This window comes from Bufo bufo, chromosome 3 (genome assembly GCF_905171765.1).
Source record: "Bufo bufo chromosome 3, aBufBuf1.1, whole genome shotgun sequence".
Classification (NCBI taxonomy): domain Eukaryota; kingdom Metazoa; phylum Chordata; class Amphibia; order Anura; family Bufonidae; genus Bufo; species Bufo bufo.
Genome location: NC_053391.1, coordinates 106,017,204 through 106,034,055, shown reverse-complemented (window position 1 = coordinate 106,034,055; position 16,852 = coordinate 106,017,204). Strand labels below are relative to the sequence as shown.

Here is a 16,852-nt window from a genome sequence, read left to right as displayed (position 1 = left end):
TTTGAACGGAACATTAACTTTTATAAACTTGATTTAACTTTTTGAACAGAACATTAACTTTTTTGCTTACCGGTGATTTTTTTTTTTTTTTTTACCTTTATAGGACAAACCTCTCCTTCCCCATGGGACAATGTGCAAAGCGCAAATCGCCCAGAGATGTGGCGAAGTACATTATGCACTTTGTCCCAGGTGAAAGGAGAGGTTTGCAGCAGCTGTAAGTGAAAGAGCCCTAACAGCCCTGTGTGCCTGTCCTGTGTAGCGCAATCCCTATGCTGAGTGTACCTGTGTGTGGTACTTCCGGAAACACTCCCCTAAGCATAGGGCAGGGTGGTCAGGGCAGTCAGGGCAGAAATAGCGGGTGTCACGCCTTATTCCACTCCTGCTACAGACACAACATTTTTTTCGGGGTGGCGGTTGGTTTGAGGTACCAGAAACGACACTGGGGAAATGTCACTCATGTAGACGTCTCACTAAACTGGTGGTTGGGGCCACGGAACCTCCTGGATACAGGAGGTTCTCGATGATCTCTTCCTGAAATTTGAGGAAGGATCCTGTTCTTCCAGCCTTACTGTAGAGAACAAAACTATTGTACATTGCCAATTGAATTAAATATACAGACACCTTCTTATACCAGCGTCTGGTCCTGCGGGAAAGTAAATAAGGAGCCAACATCTGGTCATTGAAGTCCACCCCTCCCATGAGCAAATTATAGTCGTGGACCGAGAGGGGCTTTTCAATGACACGGGTTGCTCGTTCAATTTGGATTGTCGTGTCTGCGTGAATGGAGGAGAGCATGTAAACGTCACGCTTGTCTCTCCATTTCACCGCAAACAGTTCTTCGTTACACAAGGCAGCCCTCTCCCCCCTTGCAAGACGGGTGGTAACGAGCTGTTGAGGGAAGCCCCGGCGACTAGGTCGCACGGTGCCGCAGCAGCCAATCTGTTCTAAAAACAAATGCCTAAAGAGGGGCACACTTGTGTAAAAATTGTCCACATAAAGATGGTACCCCTTGCCAAATAAGACACCAAGTCCCAGACTGTCTTCCCACTGCTCCCCAGGTAGTCAGGGCAACCGACCGGCTCCAGGGTCTGATCTTTACCCTCATAGACACGAAATTTGTGCGTATAGCCTGTGGCCCTTTCACAGAGCTTATACAATTTGACCCCATACCGGGCACATTTGTTTGGGATGTATAAGGGACTCGTCTATGCAGATGTTTTGCTCAGGGGTATACAAATCTGCAAATTTGGTGTTAAGGTGGTCTATGAGGGGCCGAATTTTGTGGAGGCGGTCAAAAGCTGGGTGGCCTCTGGGACGAGAGGTGCTGTTGTCGCTAAAGTGCAGGAAACGCAGGATGGTCTCAAATCGTGTCCTGGACATGGCAGCAGAGAACATGGGCATGTGATGAATTGGGTTCGTGGACCAATATGACCGCAATTCATGTTTTTTTGTCAGGCCCATGTTGAGGAGAAGGCCCAGAAAAGTTTAAATTCGGAAACTTGGACGGGTTTCCACCGGAAAGACTGGGCATAAAAGCTTCCCGGGTTGGCGGCTATAAATTGAGTGGCATACCGATTTGTTTCTGCCACAACGAAGTCCAAGAGCAGCTCAAAAAAAAACAGTGCCGATCCGATCTGAGGTGTCTCAACCCGAACTCCAGACTGGGCGGTGAAAGGGGGAACTACTGGTGCGGCTGAAGTTGGTGACTGCCAATCAGGGTTTCAGCACCTCAGGGACTCTAGGGGCTCTACGGGCCTGTCTGTGCGGTGGCTGCGACGGGGGAACAAATGCACATGCCACCGTACCAGCTTCAACTGCCCTTCTGGTGCTCGCCACTTCACCATGTTGTACGGCAGTGCTGGTACTAGGTCCAGGATGGGCTGCGCTGCTGGTGTATGCCTCACCACGTAATCCGACAGCGCCAGCCCCACTCTGCTGCCCTTGAAGTGGATCCTGCGCAACCTGTGGTCTAGTAACACGGGGCCGGGTACGCCTGGTGCTATCAGGGACCTCAACCTCCTCGTCCGAACTTTGGGTCAGAGAGCCACTGCTTTCTACAGGTTCATATTCTGACCCGCTGGATTCGTTCGATGAGGGTCCCCATTCCTCATCCGACTGGGTCAGAATCCTGTAGGCCTCTTCAGAAGAATACCCCTTATTTGCCATTTGGTCAACTAAATTTAGGGGGTATTCCCTGAGACTACCCAAGAAAAAAAGCAAGCCTGTCTTACAAATGGGAGGCTAGCGAAGTACCAGAAGCCGCTGCGATTGATAAAAAATATCAAAACTGATTCTGGCAAACAATGGGATATTCGCATAGGTGGCGCCCCCTACATGATCTCCGTATACCCTAATAGGGCATATGGGAAAAGGTTGTCTTTCTGAAACAATCCCCTTTAACCATTTTGTGTTTTACTGCCCTGGTTCAGCCCTGTCTTCTGGTTGTAACACAATGATATGAATAATTACAGCCGATCATATTGTCACTCATATTTTATCTATGTGTAATATGTTGTCCCATAGAAGTATAAAGACTCATCTCTTACATTTCTCTCTTATACAGCATTTCCACAATGAGCCGAAGAGTGGTGCGCCAGAGCAAATTCAGGCACATTTTTGGCCAGCCTGTTAAAGCAGATCAAATGTATGAAGATATTCGGGTATCTAAGTTAACTTGGGACAGCTCCTTCTGTGCTGTAAATCCTAAATTCATGGCCATCATCGTGGAATCTAGTGGTGGAGGGGCCTTTATAGTGTTACCATTGGCTAAGGTAAGTTGCGTTATAAAACACAATACCTTAAAATAACAACGCATGGAAGTGCAGCGGATATTTTAAAGGGGTTGTCTCACTTCAGTAAGTGGCATTTATCATGTAGAGAAAGTTACTACAAGGCACTTACTAATGTATTGTGATTGTCCATATTGCCTCCTTTGCTGGCTGGATTCATTTTTCTATCACATTATACACTGCTTGCTTCCATGGTTACAGACCACCCTGCAATCCAACAGTGGTGGTCGTGTTTGCACACTATAGGATAAAGCACTAGCCTATGTGCGCTCCCATGGTCCCGGCCACCAGAGAGGCTGATGCTTTTTCCTATAGTGTGCAAGCACGACCACCACTGCTGGATTGCAGGGTGGTCATAACCATGGAAACTAGCAGTGTATAATGTGATGGAAAAAACAAATCCAGCCAGCAAAGGAGGCAATATGGACAATCACATTACATTAGTAAGTGGCTTGCATTAACTTTCTCTACATGATAAATGCAACTTACTGAAATGAGACAACCCCTTTAAAGGAATATTGAGGTCATCACTGATTTTATAAAAAAAATCCATATTTTTTATTAACCGATGGGTGAAGCTGAGCTGCAATACCACACACAACCTGTGAACAAGTGTGGCACTGTTTTTAAAAGAAAGCATCCATGTCTTTCTAAGGCTAATTTCACACCTCCGGTGTGAATTTCCGGCAGGCTGTTCCGGCAGAGAACAGCCTGCAGGAATTCACCGGATTCTGCACTGCCGGATGTGGAAGGAATGTCCGCTGACCCTATTAGGTATAATAGGGTGCGGCAGAGACCCGTACGTATTCTGGCAGACAAGCGGAGAACCGTCCGGACACAAACCGCTGCATGCTGCGGTTTGCGTCCGTCCGATTCTCACCTTGTGTGCTACAACAGCCCTGCCAGAATTTGACGCTGGAGGTGTGAAAGTAGCCTAAACCTTTTTGTTTTAATGTCTCTACACCCTTTGCATTGTATGTGATGTTGGGAAGAGCTGGCTCTCTGGCAAATCAACATATCAAACTTTTGTGAACATTTCCTTCAAAGCAATTTCCGATGTTGCTTCTTAGCAGCATGCATAGAAATCAGATATACTGAGTCCGCTGTTGATAGGTAACTAATGTACTGATGAACTGTATTGATGATATTGATTGGCAGTCATTTATATGTGCAATAGAAATATAGATATACAAATCTATCAGGTATCAGGTATGTATGTGAAGCAGGTTGCTAAGAAGGAATGTGTGTACTGAATTTATCGGAAGATAGTGAAGCATCAGAAGCTGTGATTGAAACTTAAAGGGGTTGTCTGGGTTCAGACTAGAACCCGGACAAAACCCGATCTGCACGCCATCAATGAGTGGAGAATCTGAGCTTTTTACGCTCCAATGCGCCCCCTTGCCCTGTGCGGCATCACGTAGGGTAAACATTTAGACACTGCTAGGTGGAGGCTTCCGCACAGCAGTAATCCTGGTGACATCACCGGCTCTGATGGGCGGGCTTTAGCGCTGCCCTAACCTGTAAAGACAGGCTAGGGCAACGCTAAAGACTGCTCATTAGTGCCGATTACATCACTAGGGTGACCTATGGAGAGCCTGGTACGTCACCGGATCTCAAGAAAATTCCCTTGCCCTGCACAATTCAGCGCAGGGCACAGGGGGGCATCGGAGCGTGAAAAGTTCCAATGCTCCACTCATTCATGGTGAATCAGTGCAGATCGGGTTGGACTTTGAACCTGGACAACACTTTAAATATGAAACTAAAATTGACCTTATAAGTTATGACCACTTTCGCGTACAGTAAGATACTCATTGACTAAAAAAAAGATGCACCCAGACAGAAATGTGTGGTCTGATTAGACTCTGGGTATTGCCACAAGAGGGTCTAAAAGTGCTTCCTACACTGCTCTATAAATAGGCTCTCAGAGGCTACTTTTTGGTAGTGTACCTCTTGGTGAGAGAAAGTTGTCTGCTGTACATGACTTTATGGCACACTCGAAGACATTTTGTCCAGTTGACAGACTTTGAGGGGGAAGCATCATTCATCTGAGAGAAGCAGAATGGTCATTTTGATGAATGGCCCATTATCTAGGATGTTAGGATGATCTGTTAGGAGGTGTTGGGAGCAGTGGTTATGTAAGGGAACATACACATTGTTTGATCCGCAACAAGCATCTCACAAGCTCCCACAGTTTTATTGTCCACCATTCAGACACAGGTGGCGCATTCATTACACACCTCTGACTCTGCCTGAAAATTTGGTGTCACGGTGCTCAATACGTGTCCTGCAACTAACAGCCAGTGACGTGACACACGAATGACACATCACTGCTGCGGTCATTCATTGAATGTTAATACGGGCAGACCCAGGACCTGCAGCGATGGAGTCGGAACCCAGCGGCGGGGATCAAGTAAGTATGCTTTCCACTGCGCGTCTGGCCACGCTGGGGTGAGGGGAGTCTGAAAAAAGGACACCAAGGGTGAATAACCCCTTTAATGTTTCATAATAAGGGTTAGTTGTGGCTTCTAATGCTGGGCCACAGAAGAGCCCTTGCATATGAACTGCACAATCATTTTTCCTGGTAAGCTAGTACTTAAGTAAGTACCTCTTACCTCTGAGCAGCCAAAGTGTCCTATATCAGTATTTTAATACAGTGTGTATTAGGGGAACGATATTCACCAAAATGTATAGAAATGTACTAATTCTATCCTAGATTGTTACTATTTAATGGACAGAATGAACATTTAGGCAAAGTCATCAGAACAATTGTATTTCACACACTAATGTACAAACCAGTTGGATGAGCCAAAGTTCCCGACTCCGACTTCAACCAAATCTAGATTTGACTCCGACTCCACCGCCCTGGTACAAACCATTGCTGATTTTGTAATAATTCAGTTAACCCTTACATAGTTGTAGATTGTGGAATGAGTCATATTGTCAGAAAAGAAAGGCAGGCCTCGTCATAAATGAGGTGCATCCTTCGGCAGTTTGTGCGCTTAAACTGAAATCTACACCATCTAGGAGCTGGCGTACATTTCAGTCGTCTTTTATGACAGAAAACTTGTATAAAAGAAGATAAATGTTCCAAGGCCTTCCTCTTCTTGGGAAAGTGGCGAGGGCGATGTAGAAAAGCCACTTTCGCCTAAATTTAGGCATAGTAGCGTTAAAAAACTTGAAAACACGAGGTGGCGTGGGTGGAATCCTAAATTAGCCCGTTAGTGTTTAAAAGTGTTGTGTCTTTCCCCTCCCTCTACTGCGATCTCTGTACCCGTCACAGAGCGCGCCCAGAGCAGTGTCCCATAGAACCCAGTTATTTTTTACTGGTGCCAGCTATAAAGTAGCTCTCTTGACTGCTGCTACCGTAAATAGGAAATAATCACATAAAAAAAAAAGAGAATAAAATTGTACAGCCAGAAAATAAAAACACACTAAATAGATAGTAAAGATAGCACAGAAGAAAGAACGTGTGATAGTATATACAGTATATCCATATAAATAACAAGGTGATATGTCCAGTGGCGGACTCTGAACTTAAAGGGGTATTAGCATCTGAGACAATGGGGGCATATCGCTAGGATATTTCCCCATTGTCTGATAGATGCAGGTCTCACAGTTGGGACCTGCACCTATATCGAGAACGGAGCGGGGGAGGTGGTGGCTGGAGGACCCCGGGTTTCCCCAGGTCCAGCCACCACTAAGAGCTATCCCCATAGAAGTGAATGAGAGCGCACTGCGTTTGCGTGGCCACCGCTCTCATTCATTTCTTTGAGGCCGACGGAAATAGCTGAGCCAGCGCTCTTCTATTTTCAGCGGCCCCATAGAAATGAATGGAGGGCGGCTGCGCCCTCCACCACTTTCAGGGCTCCGTTCTCAGTGTAGGTGCGAGTCCCAGAGGTGGGACCCACACCCATAAGACAATGGGGGCATATCCTAGCGATATGCCCCCATTGTCTGAGATGGGAAAACCCCTTTATAAAGTTGCTCTGGAATAAAACTAACCTAAAAGTAGTCCCATGTTGTAGTATGGTCCAAATTGACAGACGACAGGGCCAACATAGGTAGGAGGGGCTAGCAATAGTGCAGTACTAAATACAGCCCCAACACAACCAAATACCACAGTCCTGCATAAAATACTGCCACCCTAGGTGCAGTATTCAAGTGTATCACCGTCCTGAGGATGGCAATACAATTGAATGCAGGAGGGCACTTTCCGTCGGTGGCCAGGTGCATAATTAATTAATTAATGCTGAGAGCATCAGATTGCTATGTACTTGGAGGAGGGCACGGGCCGCCCCTGGGCATCGGCCTACTGGGTAATTTCCCTGTAGGGTCTATGGCCAGTCCGCCCCTGGATACGTCCCCCTTATGTTAGATGCCCGTTTGTGACAGCATTGCTGCATCCCACATGATATTCTGATGCTCTACAGGACATCAGTGGGTTTATTCTGTATTCTGTACTGCCACGCTGATCTCACGTGGCTTAACTTTATTATCTGGAACATGATTTACTGTGACTTTTCTCTGAAGCTAGTGATGCAGCTCTTTCTTTGTAGCAGTAAAAAGCGTACTCTCATGTCTTGCTTTCTCTGGCTTCAGGATCCAAAAATTGGAAGAGTCGTTTTCATTTCATTAATGTGCAAATCACATTGGCATTAGTGCGCCGGGCTCGGCTGTACAAGGCTGCTGTAGCAAAATAGGTGATAAGATCTTTTTATCCATTTTGCTTTAGATTTCATCTTACAGCCTGGAACTGAAAAGTAATAATACTAGACCTTATTATTTTTCATGCTGGGCTCATTTATTTTTCATGGTTCTCCCAGACACTTCCAAGAAGCATAAACCAAAAATAAATGTGAACTTGCTGTATAATAACATGCAGCTTATGGGATGAAGGCTCTGGCAGCATTAGCGGTGCAGAAGACAGTTTACGTTGATAAAAGATAACATTTACTTGCTGACTAATGACATTTTATTCAAGTTTGTGTTTATACATACTGTAGGACAGGTAATGCATATGTATTTTCAAAGCATAGAATCTATATTTTTAAATAGTTTTTTGTATCAATTTGAGCCAGCAATATATCTAAGAATTGTTGATCCCTCCAACTGCCCCAGTTTAGGAGAAACCGTTCTTGTTTCAGATTTTAGTCATTTCTCTAAATAGGGGTATTTTGGATAACTTAAAGGGGTTCTACAGTTTGTTTTAACTGATGATCTATCCTCTGGATAGATCATCAGCATCTGACTGGCGGGAGTCCGACACCCAGGACCCCCGCCGATCAGCTGTTTGAGAAGGCAGCGGCGCTCCAGCAGCGCCGCGGCCTTCTCGCTGTTTACCGCTGGCCCAGTGACGTCACGACTAGTATCAACTGGCCTGGGTGGGGCTAAGCTCTGTTCATTTGAATGGAGCTTAGCCCCGCCCAGGCCATTGATACTAGTCGTGACGTCACTGGGCTTGCGGTTAACAGCGAGAAGGCCGCGGTACTACTGCCAGAGCCGCTGCATTCTCAAACAGCTGATCGGCAGGGGTCCCGAATGTCGGACCCCCGCCGATCAGATGCTGATGATCTATAAAGAAGATAGATCATCAGTTTAAAAAAACTGCAGAACCCCTGTAACGAGCAGCCGAAGTTTAAATATATGCAAATGGTCCTCTAGGAGCAATGGGGGCGTTGCCATTACACCTAGAGGCTCTGCTCATCATGTCTAAGTGTTAGGCCCCTTTCACACGGGCGAGTATTCCGCGCGGATGCGATGCGTGAGGTGAACGCATTGCACCCGCACTGAATACCGACCCATTCATTTCTATGGGGATGTTCACATGAGCTGTGATTTTCACACATCACTTATGCATTGCGTGAAAATCGCAGCATGCTCTATATTCTGCATTTTTCACGCAACGCATGCCCCATAGAAGTGAATGGGGTTGTGGGAAAATCGCAAGCATCCGCAAGCAAGTGCGGATGCGGTGCGATTTTCACGCACGGTTGCTAGGAGACGATCGGGATGGAGACCCGATCATTATTATTTTCCCTTATAACAAGGTTATAAGGGAAAATAATAGCATTCTGAATACAGAATGCATAGTAAAATAGCGCTGGAGGGGTTAAAAAAAATAATAATAATTTAACTCACCTTAATCCACTTGCTCGCGCTGCCGGCATCTCGTCTGTCTCCTTCTTTGCTGAACAGGACCTGTGGTGAGCATTCATTCCAGGACCTGTGGTGACGTCACTCCGGTCATCACATGATCCATCACATGATCTTTTACCATGGTGATGGATCATGTGATGACCGGAGTGACGTCACCACAGGTCCTGGAATGAATACTCACCACAGGTCCTGTTCAGCAAAGAAGGAGACAGACGAGATGCCGGCAGCGCCAGCAAGTGGATTAAGGTGAGTTAAAAAAAAATTTATTTTTTTTTAACCCCTCCAGCGCTATTTTACTATGCATTCTGTATTCAGAATGCTATTATTTTCCCTTATAACCATGTTATAAGAAAAAATAATACAATCTACAGAACACCGATCCCAAGCCCGAACCTTCTGTGAAGAAGTTCGGGTTTGGGTACCAAACATGCGCGATTTTTCTCACGCGAGTGCAAAACGCATTACAATGTTTTGAACTCGCGTGGAAAAATCGCGGGTGTTCCCGTAACGCACCCACACATTTTCCCGCAACGCCCGTCTGAAAGAGGCCTTAAAGAATGAATTTAAAATGTCCCTCTCACTGCCGTAAAGTCTCTATCAGCCTTAAACAGTGAATACCTTGCTGACTGACTCCAGTGCTCAAGGCAGATTTTGGACCTTCTAGTTCTCCCTTTCTCTTTCTGGAGAGTACTGTAAAGTATAGATGGCTTTCTTGATGCAAAGCTCTAAGGACTCAGCATATGTCCTTCCTGGTTTTTCCTCAGCTACACTAGAAATACACTGACTGAACTAGTGGCAGAACCCAGCCCATCGCCTAGCTTTCTACAAGGGCAGTCTGGATGGTTAACCCTGACTTATCCATACAAACCTATATTGGGTACTAGTGATGATCGAGCATGCTCGGCTGAACACCAGTTCGGCTCGAGCATCTTGATGCTCGGCACATGGCGGTATTCGGCCGAATACCGCATGTGCTTTAGCGCAATGCTCGAGTCTCCGCCCGCACGTTTTCTTGGCTGATGACGCATGTTCGGCTCATTCTTACTCAGGGAGAGCTGTGCTGAGGAAGGGACAGACAGTGTAGGGAGTGATTTAAGAATATCATTACCACCAAAACTTTTTAGAGACCCAAAAGTCCTTTTAAGGACTATTCGGTGTGGCAGCAGCAATCTATATTTTTAGCGCAACCTGCGCTAAATTGCTAAAACTTTACAGACCCAAAAGTCCTTCTAAGGACTATTATGTGTTGCAGCATTATCTATTTTTAGGGCATCCTGCGCTAATTAGCGTACAATTGTTAGGCCGCTGCAGATAGCGACATTAGCTGCGCCATATCGCCAGTGTAAGGTGTGTGCATCCAGAAAATATCTGTGACATCCAGTGTACTATTTCCATAGATGGTGTCTGCTGCGGACAGAGACATTAGCTGCACCACATCTCCTGTGTAAAGTGTGCTTTTAAAAAAATATCTGTGACATATAGTGTACGTTTTCAATAGACGGTGTCCGCTTCTGACAGTGACATAACCAGGGCCATATCTGCAGTGTAACGTGAGCGCTGAAATTTTTTATCTGTGACATACAGTGTACTTTTTCCGTAGACGTTGTCTTCTGCGGACAGTGACATTACCAGCGCCACATCACTTGATCCCGGGAGTTATTCTGATTGCCCGATTGGAGTCGGGAAGGAAATTTGTATTCCCCTAAAGTGGTGTAAATTGGCTTCTACCTCACAGTTTTTTTTTTGCCTTTCTCTGGATCAACTTGCAGGATAACAGGTCGAACTGGATGGACAAATGTCTTTTTTCGGCCTTATGTACTATGTTACTTTGTTACATCTGCAGTGTAACGTGTGCGCTTAAAAAATGTATCTGTGACATACAGTGTACTTTGTCAATAGACGGTGTCCGCTTCTGACAGTGACATTACCAGGGGCACATCTCCAGTGTAACATGTGTGCTTAAAAAATCTGTGATATTCCATTGACTTTTTCAATAGACGGTGTCCGCTTCTGACAGTGACATTACCAGGGCCACATCTGCAGTGTAACGTGTGTGCTTAAAAAATGTATCTGTGATATTCCATGTACTTTTTCAATAGACGGTGTCCGCTTCTGACAGTGACATTACCAGGGCCACATCTGCAGTGTAACGTGTGCGCTTCAAACATTTTTCTGTGACATACAGTGTACTTTGTCAATAGACGGTGTCCGCTTCTGACAGTAACATTACCAGGGGCACATCTCCAGTGTAACGTGTGCGGTTAAAAAATTTATCTGTGAAATACAGTGTGCTTTTTCAATAGACGGTGTCCGCTTCTGACAGTGACATTACCAGGGCCACATCTGCAGTGTAACGTGTGCGCTTCAAAAATGTATCTGTGACATACAGTGTACTTTTTGGCGTAGACGCTGCGGACAGTGACATTACCGGTGGTACCTCTCCTGTATAACGTTTCCTCATCCCAAATACCTGTGACGTTCCCTGTAATTTTTCATTAGTCGCTGGTGACAGCATTGACATTATCTGGGGGATATCTCCTGTGTGACGTTTCCACATCCCAAATACCTTTGTAAATTAGTTTGCGCATACACTTCCAAATCCTACACTACTGTACGTGTGACAGACTTTCAATCATATATAACATTTAATATGAAGAAGGCGAGCAGTAAGGGATGGGGCAGTGGCCTTGATGCTGATGGTGCACGCAGAGGCCGTGGCCCTTGGCGCGGTGAAACTGTGCCTGCTGCCAGAGCACAAAAAAAACAATCATCCACGATACCTAGCTTCATGTTCCAGTTTGCAGGGCGGCGCAGGACACCACTCTCGAAGTCACACCAGTGCGACCAGGTGGTCGGTTGGATTGCAGAAGATAATTCTTACAGTCGGTTAAGCACCACCCTGTCTTCCAGTCTCAGTAGCCAAGAGTCTGCTCAACCCAATGCTCACCCTAATCCTCCTTCCTTCCACCATGTAGAGTCTGGGCAAACAAGTGATCCCACACTCGGATATTCCGAGGAGCTCTTTTTAGCACCATTCCTTGATTTTGCCCTCTCGCCAAGCACGTTTGAAGAGGGACAGCTCTTGTGCCCTCATTTCCAAACTCTTGAGCATCCACAATCACCAGAAGATAACTGTGGGGAACGGCAATTACTGTGTAATGAGGTGGATGATGAGACACAGTTGCCAATAACTCAACGGCAATTACTGTCTCAAGAGGTTGATGAAGAGGATGAGGCACAGTTGTCAATCACTGAGGTAGTGGTTAGGTCAACAAGTCAGGAGGATGAGCAGAATGAGGAAGTGGAAGAGGAGGTGGTGGACGATGAAGTCACTGACCCAACCTGGGAAGGTGGAAAGCCGAGCGAGGACAGCAGTACAGAGGGGGAGGGATCTTCTGCACCGCAACAGGCTGGAAGAGGCAGTGGGGTGGCAAAAGGGAGAAGGCGGGCCACGCCAAACAGGCCCACAACTGTTCCCTGGAGCACCCCCTTGCTGAAATCTTTTTTTTAGGAAGGTGCGGACGATAAAAGAATTGTAATTAGCAACCTGTGCCATACAAAAATGAGCAGGGGCGGGAACATTAGCAACCTCACCACCACCAGCATGATCCGCCACATGGCATCAAAGCACCGTAATAGGTGGGCTGAATGCCTGGGTCCACAATCTGTGTCTGCGGGTCACACCACTGCCTCCTCTTCCCCTGTGTTATGTGCTGGCCAATCCCCTGTCGAAGGAGCAGGCCCGGATGTTTCCTGCCCTGCACCTGGACCTTCGCAAGCACCATCAGCGACCATATCCACTTCCTTGTCCCAGCACAGCGTATAAATGTCCTTACCCGTGGCATTTGAATGCAAGCACAAATACCCAGCCATCCACCCATAGGCCATAGCACTAAATGCGCAGATTTCCAAATTACTGGCCTTGGAAATGTTGCCATTTAGGCTTGTGGACACGGCCGCCCCGCGTTACGCAGTACTAAGCCGCCACTATTTTTCAAGGTGTGCCGTGCCCGCCTTACACCAACATGTGTCCCGTAACATCACACGTGCCCTGACCAACGCAATTACTGGGAAGGTCCACTTAATTACGGACACATGGACAAGTGCATTCGGCCAGGGACGCTACATTTCCCTGACGGCACACTGGGTAAATGTTGTGGAGGCCGGGAGCGAGTCGTACCGTGGGATGGCACAGCTGCTACCAACGCCAAGGATTGGGGGCCCTACGTCGATCAGGGTTTTCGCCAGCACCTACGTTAGTGGCTCCAACCCCCATTTCTCCTCCTCCTCCTCCACTTCCACCTCCGAATTATCCGCGTGCAGCTCCAGTCAGTCATCAGTCAGTAGCTGAAAGCAGTGTAGCACTGCAGTGAGAAAGCGGCAACAGGCCGTGCTGAAGCTGATATGCTTAGGGAACAAACAGCACACCACCGCAGAGCTGTGGCAGAGGATAAGAGACCAGACAGAGCTGTGTCTCTCGCCACTCGACCTAGAACCAGGCATGGTTGTGTCTGATAATGGCCGTAACTTGGTGGCGGCTTTGGAGCTCGGCAAGCTCACACACATCCCATGCCTAACCCATGTCTTAAACTTAGTGGTTCAGCAGTTTCTCAAAACCTACCCCAATTTGCCTGAGCTCTACTGGTGAAGTGTGCGCAGCGTGTGTGCCCATTTCCGCAAGTCATCGACAGCTTCAGCCGGTCTGTCAACGCTGCAGCAGCGCTTGAAATTGCCAGCTCACCGACTGTTGTGCGCTGGAACTCCACATTCCACATGTTGGCCAGGCTTTGTGAGCAGCAGAGGGCAGTAGTGAATACCAGCTGCAACATGGTGGTCGCCTTTCCAGTCTGCTTCCGCTATTCACAAGCGAGGAGTGGGCATGGATGTCTGACCTCTGTGAGGTTTTAAGAAACTTTGAGGAATCAACACAGCAGCCCGCGCATATAATGTTTTACAGGGTCCGCTCACCAGCAGGCCCTCGCATTTAATTTTTGTAAGGGTCAACTCACCAGCAGGCCTTCACCTACAATCTTTTACAGGGTCAGCTCACCTGCAGGCCCTTGCATATAATGTTTTAGAGGGTCAGCTCACCTGCAGGCCCTCACCTACAACCTTTTGGGGGGTCAGCTCACCAGCAGGCCCTCACCTACAATCTTTTACAGGGTCAGCTCACCAGCAGGCCCTCACCTAAAATCTTTTACAGGGTCAGCTCACCAGCAGGCCCGCACCTAAAATCTTTTACAGGGTCAGCTCACCAACAGGCCCTCGCATATAATGTTTTACAGGGTCAGCTCACCAGCAGGCCTTCGCCTACAATCTTTTACAGTGTCAGCTCACCCACAGGCCTGCACCTAAAATCTTTTACATGGTCAGCTCACCAGCAGGCCCTCGAATATAATTTTTTACAGGGTCAGCTCACCAGCAGGCCCTCACCTACAATCTTTTACAGGGTCAGCTCACCAGCAGGCCCACGCATAAAATGTTTTACAGGGTCAGCAACCAGCAGGCCCTGGCATATAATTGTTTAGAGGGTCAGCTCAGCAGCAGGCCCTCAACCATAATTTTTCCGATGGTCAGCTCAGCAGCAGACCCTCACCCATAAAGTTTTAGAGGGTCAGCTCAAAAGCAGGCCCTTGCCCCTAATGTTTTAGATGGTCAGATCAATAGGCCCTTGCTCCAAAGGCTACTGCCTTATCAAGCACCCAGCAGGAGGCAGTCTGGCGACAAATGGGGCACATCACTTGTTGCATCTCTTCCTACCACACAGCAGGGAACATGCGATGTACCCAACCCCTATTTTAAGGTCTGCCTCATTTGTCTTATCTTTCACACAAAGTTTGTCATCCACAATGATGGAATGTAGTTAGTTATTATCTGTTGGACAAAAATGTTTTTTTGTCCACGTAGTTTGAGTGTTTTCAGCTTGTAATCAGCTATTATCTTTTGGATAAAGTGTGATCCATGTAGTTGGAGTGTGTGACGAAAGCACCTTCGTCACTGGGAGTTGGAGAGGCCTGCTTGCCAGCCTCTTGCCCTGTGACTATGGCCCCTGGGAGACTATTTGGGCATATTGGATTTCAAAGGCTCTGTTTCTGCCCCTTGAACTTTTTACTGGAACTATTTGGGGCATGTCACCATGTTCACGGTGGGGCAAAAATAAGACTTCCAGGATATTCCTGAACCCCTGAACCAATCTGGGTTATTTTTAGCTTGTTCACCCAGATCGAGGCTATCAGGGGATGTAACTTTTATGGGGATATGTGGTGTTTTGGGGTGTTTTCTGTGGTTGGGAAAAATGTGTATTTTATGCCTGTGAGTAAGTCCATTGTGTTTGTTAACTATATCACAGGCAGAGTCCATTGTGTTTGTTAAATATGACACAGGCAATGCCATTGTGCTGTTAATTGTGTCACAGACAATGCCTGTTCTGTTATTGATTGCATCACAGGCAATGCCATTGTGTTTGTTGAATGTATAGTTTTGTGTTTAAACTGTAAAACTGTAAATGATTGGCTGCTATGTTATGTCCTCAGTTCCCAACCAGGTACACTGGGGTGGTAACCTTGGTGGAAAATGTGTATAAAAGACAATGTTTGTGTGGTCAATAAAGAGTTCCTGTTTTGGCCTTTAACATAGAGCCTCGTCTCATGTGTGTGGGGATTGCTATATGCTGTATACTCCCCTGGCTATAACCCCTAGCTCTTGTAAGAGCTGTTCCTGGTTCCTGTGGTGGTTACGGTGTCTAGCGGAGTGCTTGGAGCCCTCGGGAAGCACTAGGAGCATCCATCAACGGAGGTACCCAGTCGGGGAGCCAGGAGATCAGTTACATTGGTGGCAAGCAGTAGGATGGCATCCTAGTGAGAGGAGAAGCAGCTCGGAGACACCGTTCGTGGATTTACTAAATTGAGGGCAACGCTAGTATCCATACAGCGCCCCTGGATACAGCAGGATGGAATCAACTAGTCTTTGGACAGTGTTCCATGACGAGGAGGGGGAGGCAGCCGCAGACTACAGGGATGCAAACAGAAAGGAAGTCTGGTATGATGCCCTGGAAAATGCCCAGCGGCAGCGAGGGCAGCGAGGGCAGCGAGGTGAGAGTCTCCCTAGTTATGAGCAGCGGGTACAGAAGCGTGTGGCGATGAAAATGGGTCTCTTAGGAGAGCAGCCCCTGGATGACTGGGTAACAGAGCTCCTGACCCTAGTCTGTAAGGAGCTTCGGCTAGAGGACGCTTACCGGGGCCTAAGGTGGCATGTCATTCAACATTCCCCCTGGACGACTGAGCAAGACTTACCTGAAGGGAAGGATTATGATGGACCTGGGTTACTATGGGAGGCCTTGGAGGAGGACATTGATCTCGGCAGTATGGAGGAGTCTAGGTTTTGGGACATCTACGACTACCGGATGGGCATGCATGTTTATGCTGACGGATGGGAGGTGAGCAAAGACATAACCCACCTGGTAACATGGGAGTGGGAGCTGGAGCAGACTTACCAACACCTGCTCAGCTCCGTTCATCCCCAACCTACCCGACAAGCAGAGCCAGATCTGCCCTCCTACAACTGGGAAGACTTGGCGGCGATACCCCCTGCTTCCCTACCAACTCCCAAAGTAGGGAACTTCCTCGTCTGGTTCTGGGAAGACCTCCCGACGGCAGGTAGAGATGGGACCGAAGTCTCTCCACCGGCCCTACAGGGATGCTGGGCAGCCGTCCCAGATCCCCAACTAAAGCCAGCGTTATCCGGAGTCCAGACAGTCGGTCTGACTCCCCATCGGCAGCTTACCTTACAGGGAGAGATGACAACCGGTCTCTCTCCCCAGCGGCAGGCAGGATCACACTGGCATAGCAGTGGGGTAGTCTTAAATCTTCATCTAAGTCGCAACAATAAACAATCACAGTCTGCTTAAA

At 47.4% G+C, this 16,852-nt stretch overlaps 1 protein-coding gene across 2 annotated transcripts in view; it reads left to right on the top strand.

Annotated features, from left to right (window-relative positions):
* The window catches only part of CORO6 (coronin 6), a 149,595-nt gene that overhangs the window by 74,046 nt on the left and 58,697 nt on the right, over positions 1-16,852 (top strand). For both annotated transcript variants that reach the window (XM_040423451.1, XM_040423449.1), the window contains exon 2: positions 2,564-2,771. In XM_040423451.1, coding sequence (XP_040279385.1) covers positions 2,574-2,771 — 198 coding nt within the window. In that variant the 5' untranslated portion in view covers positions 2,564-2,573. The remainder of the gene's footprint in view (positions 1-2,563; positions 2,772-16,852) is intronic.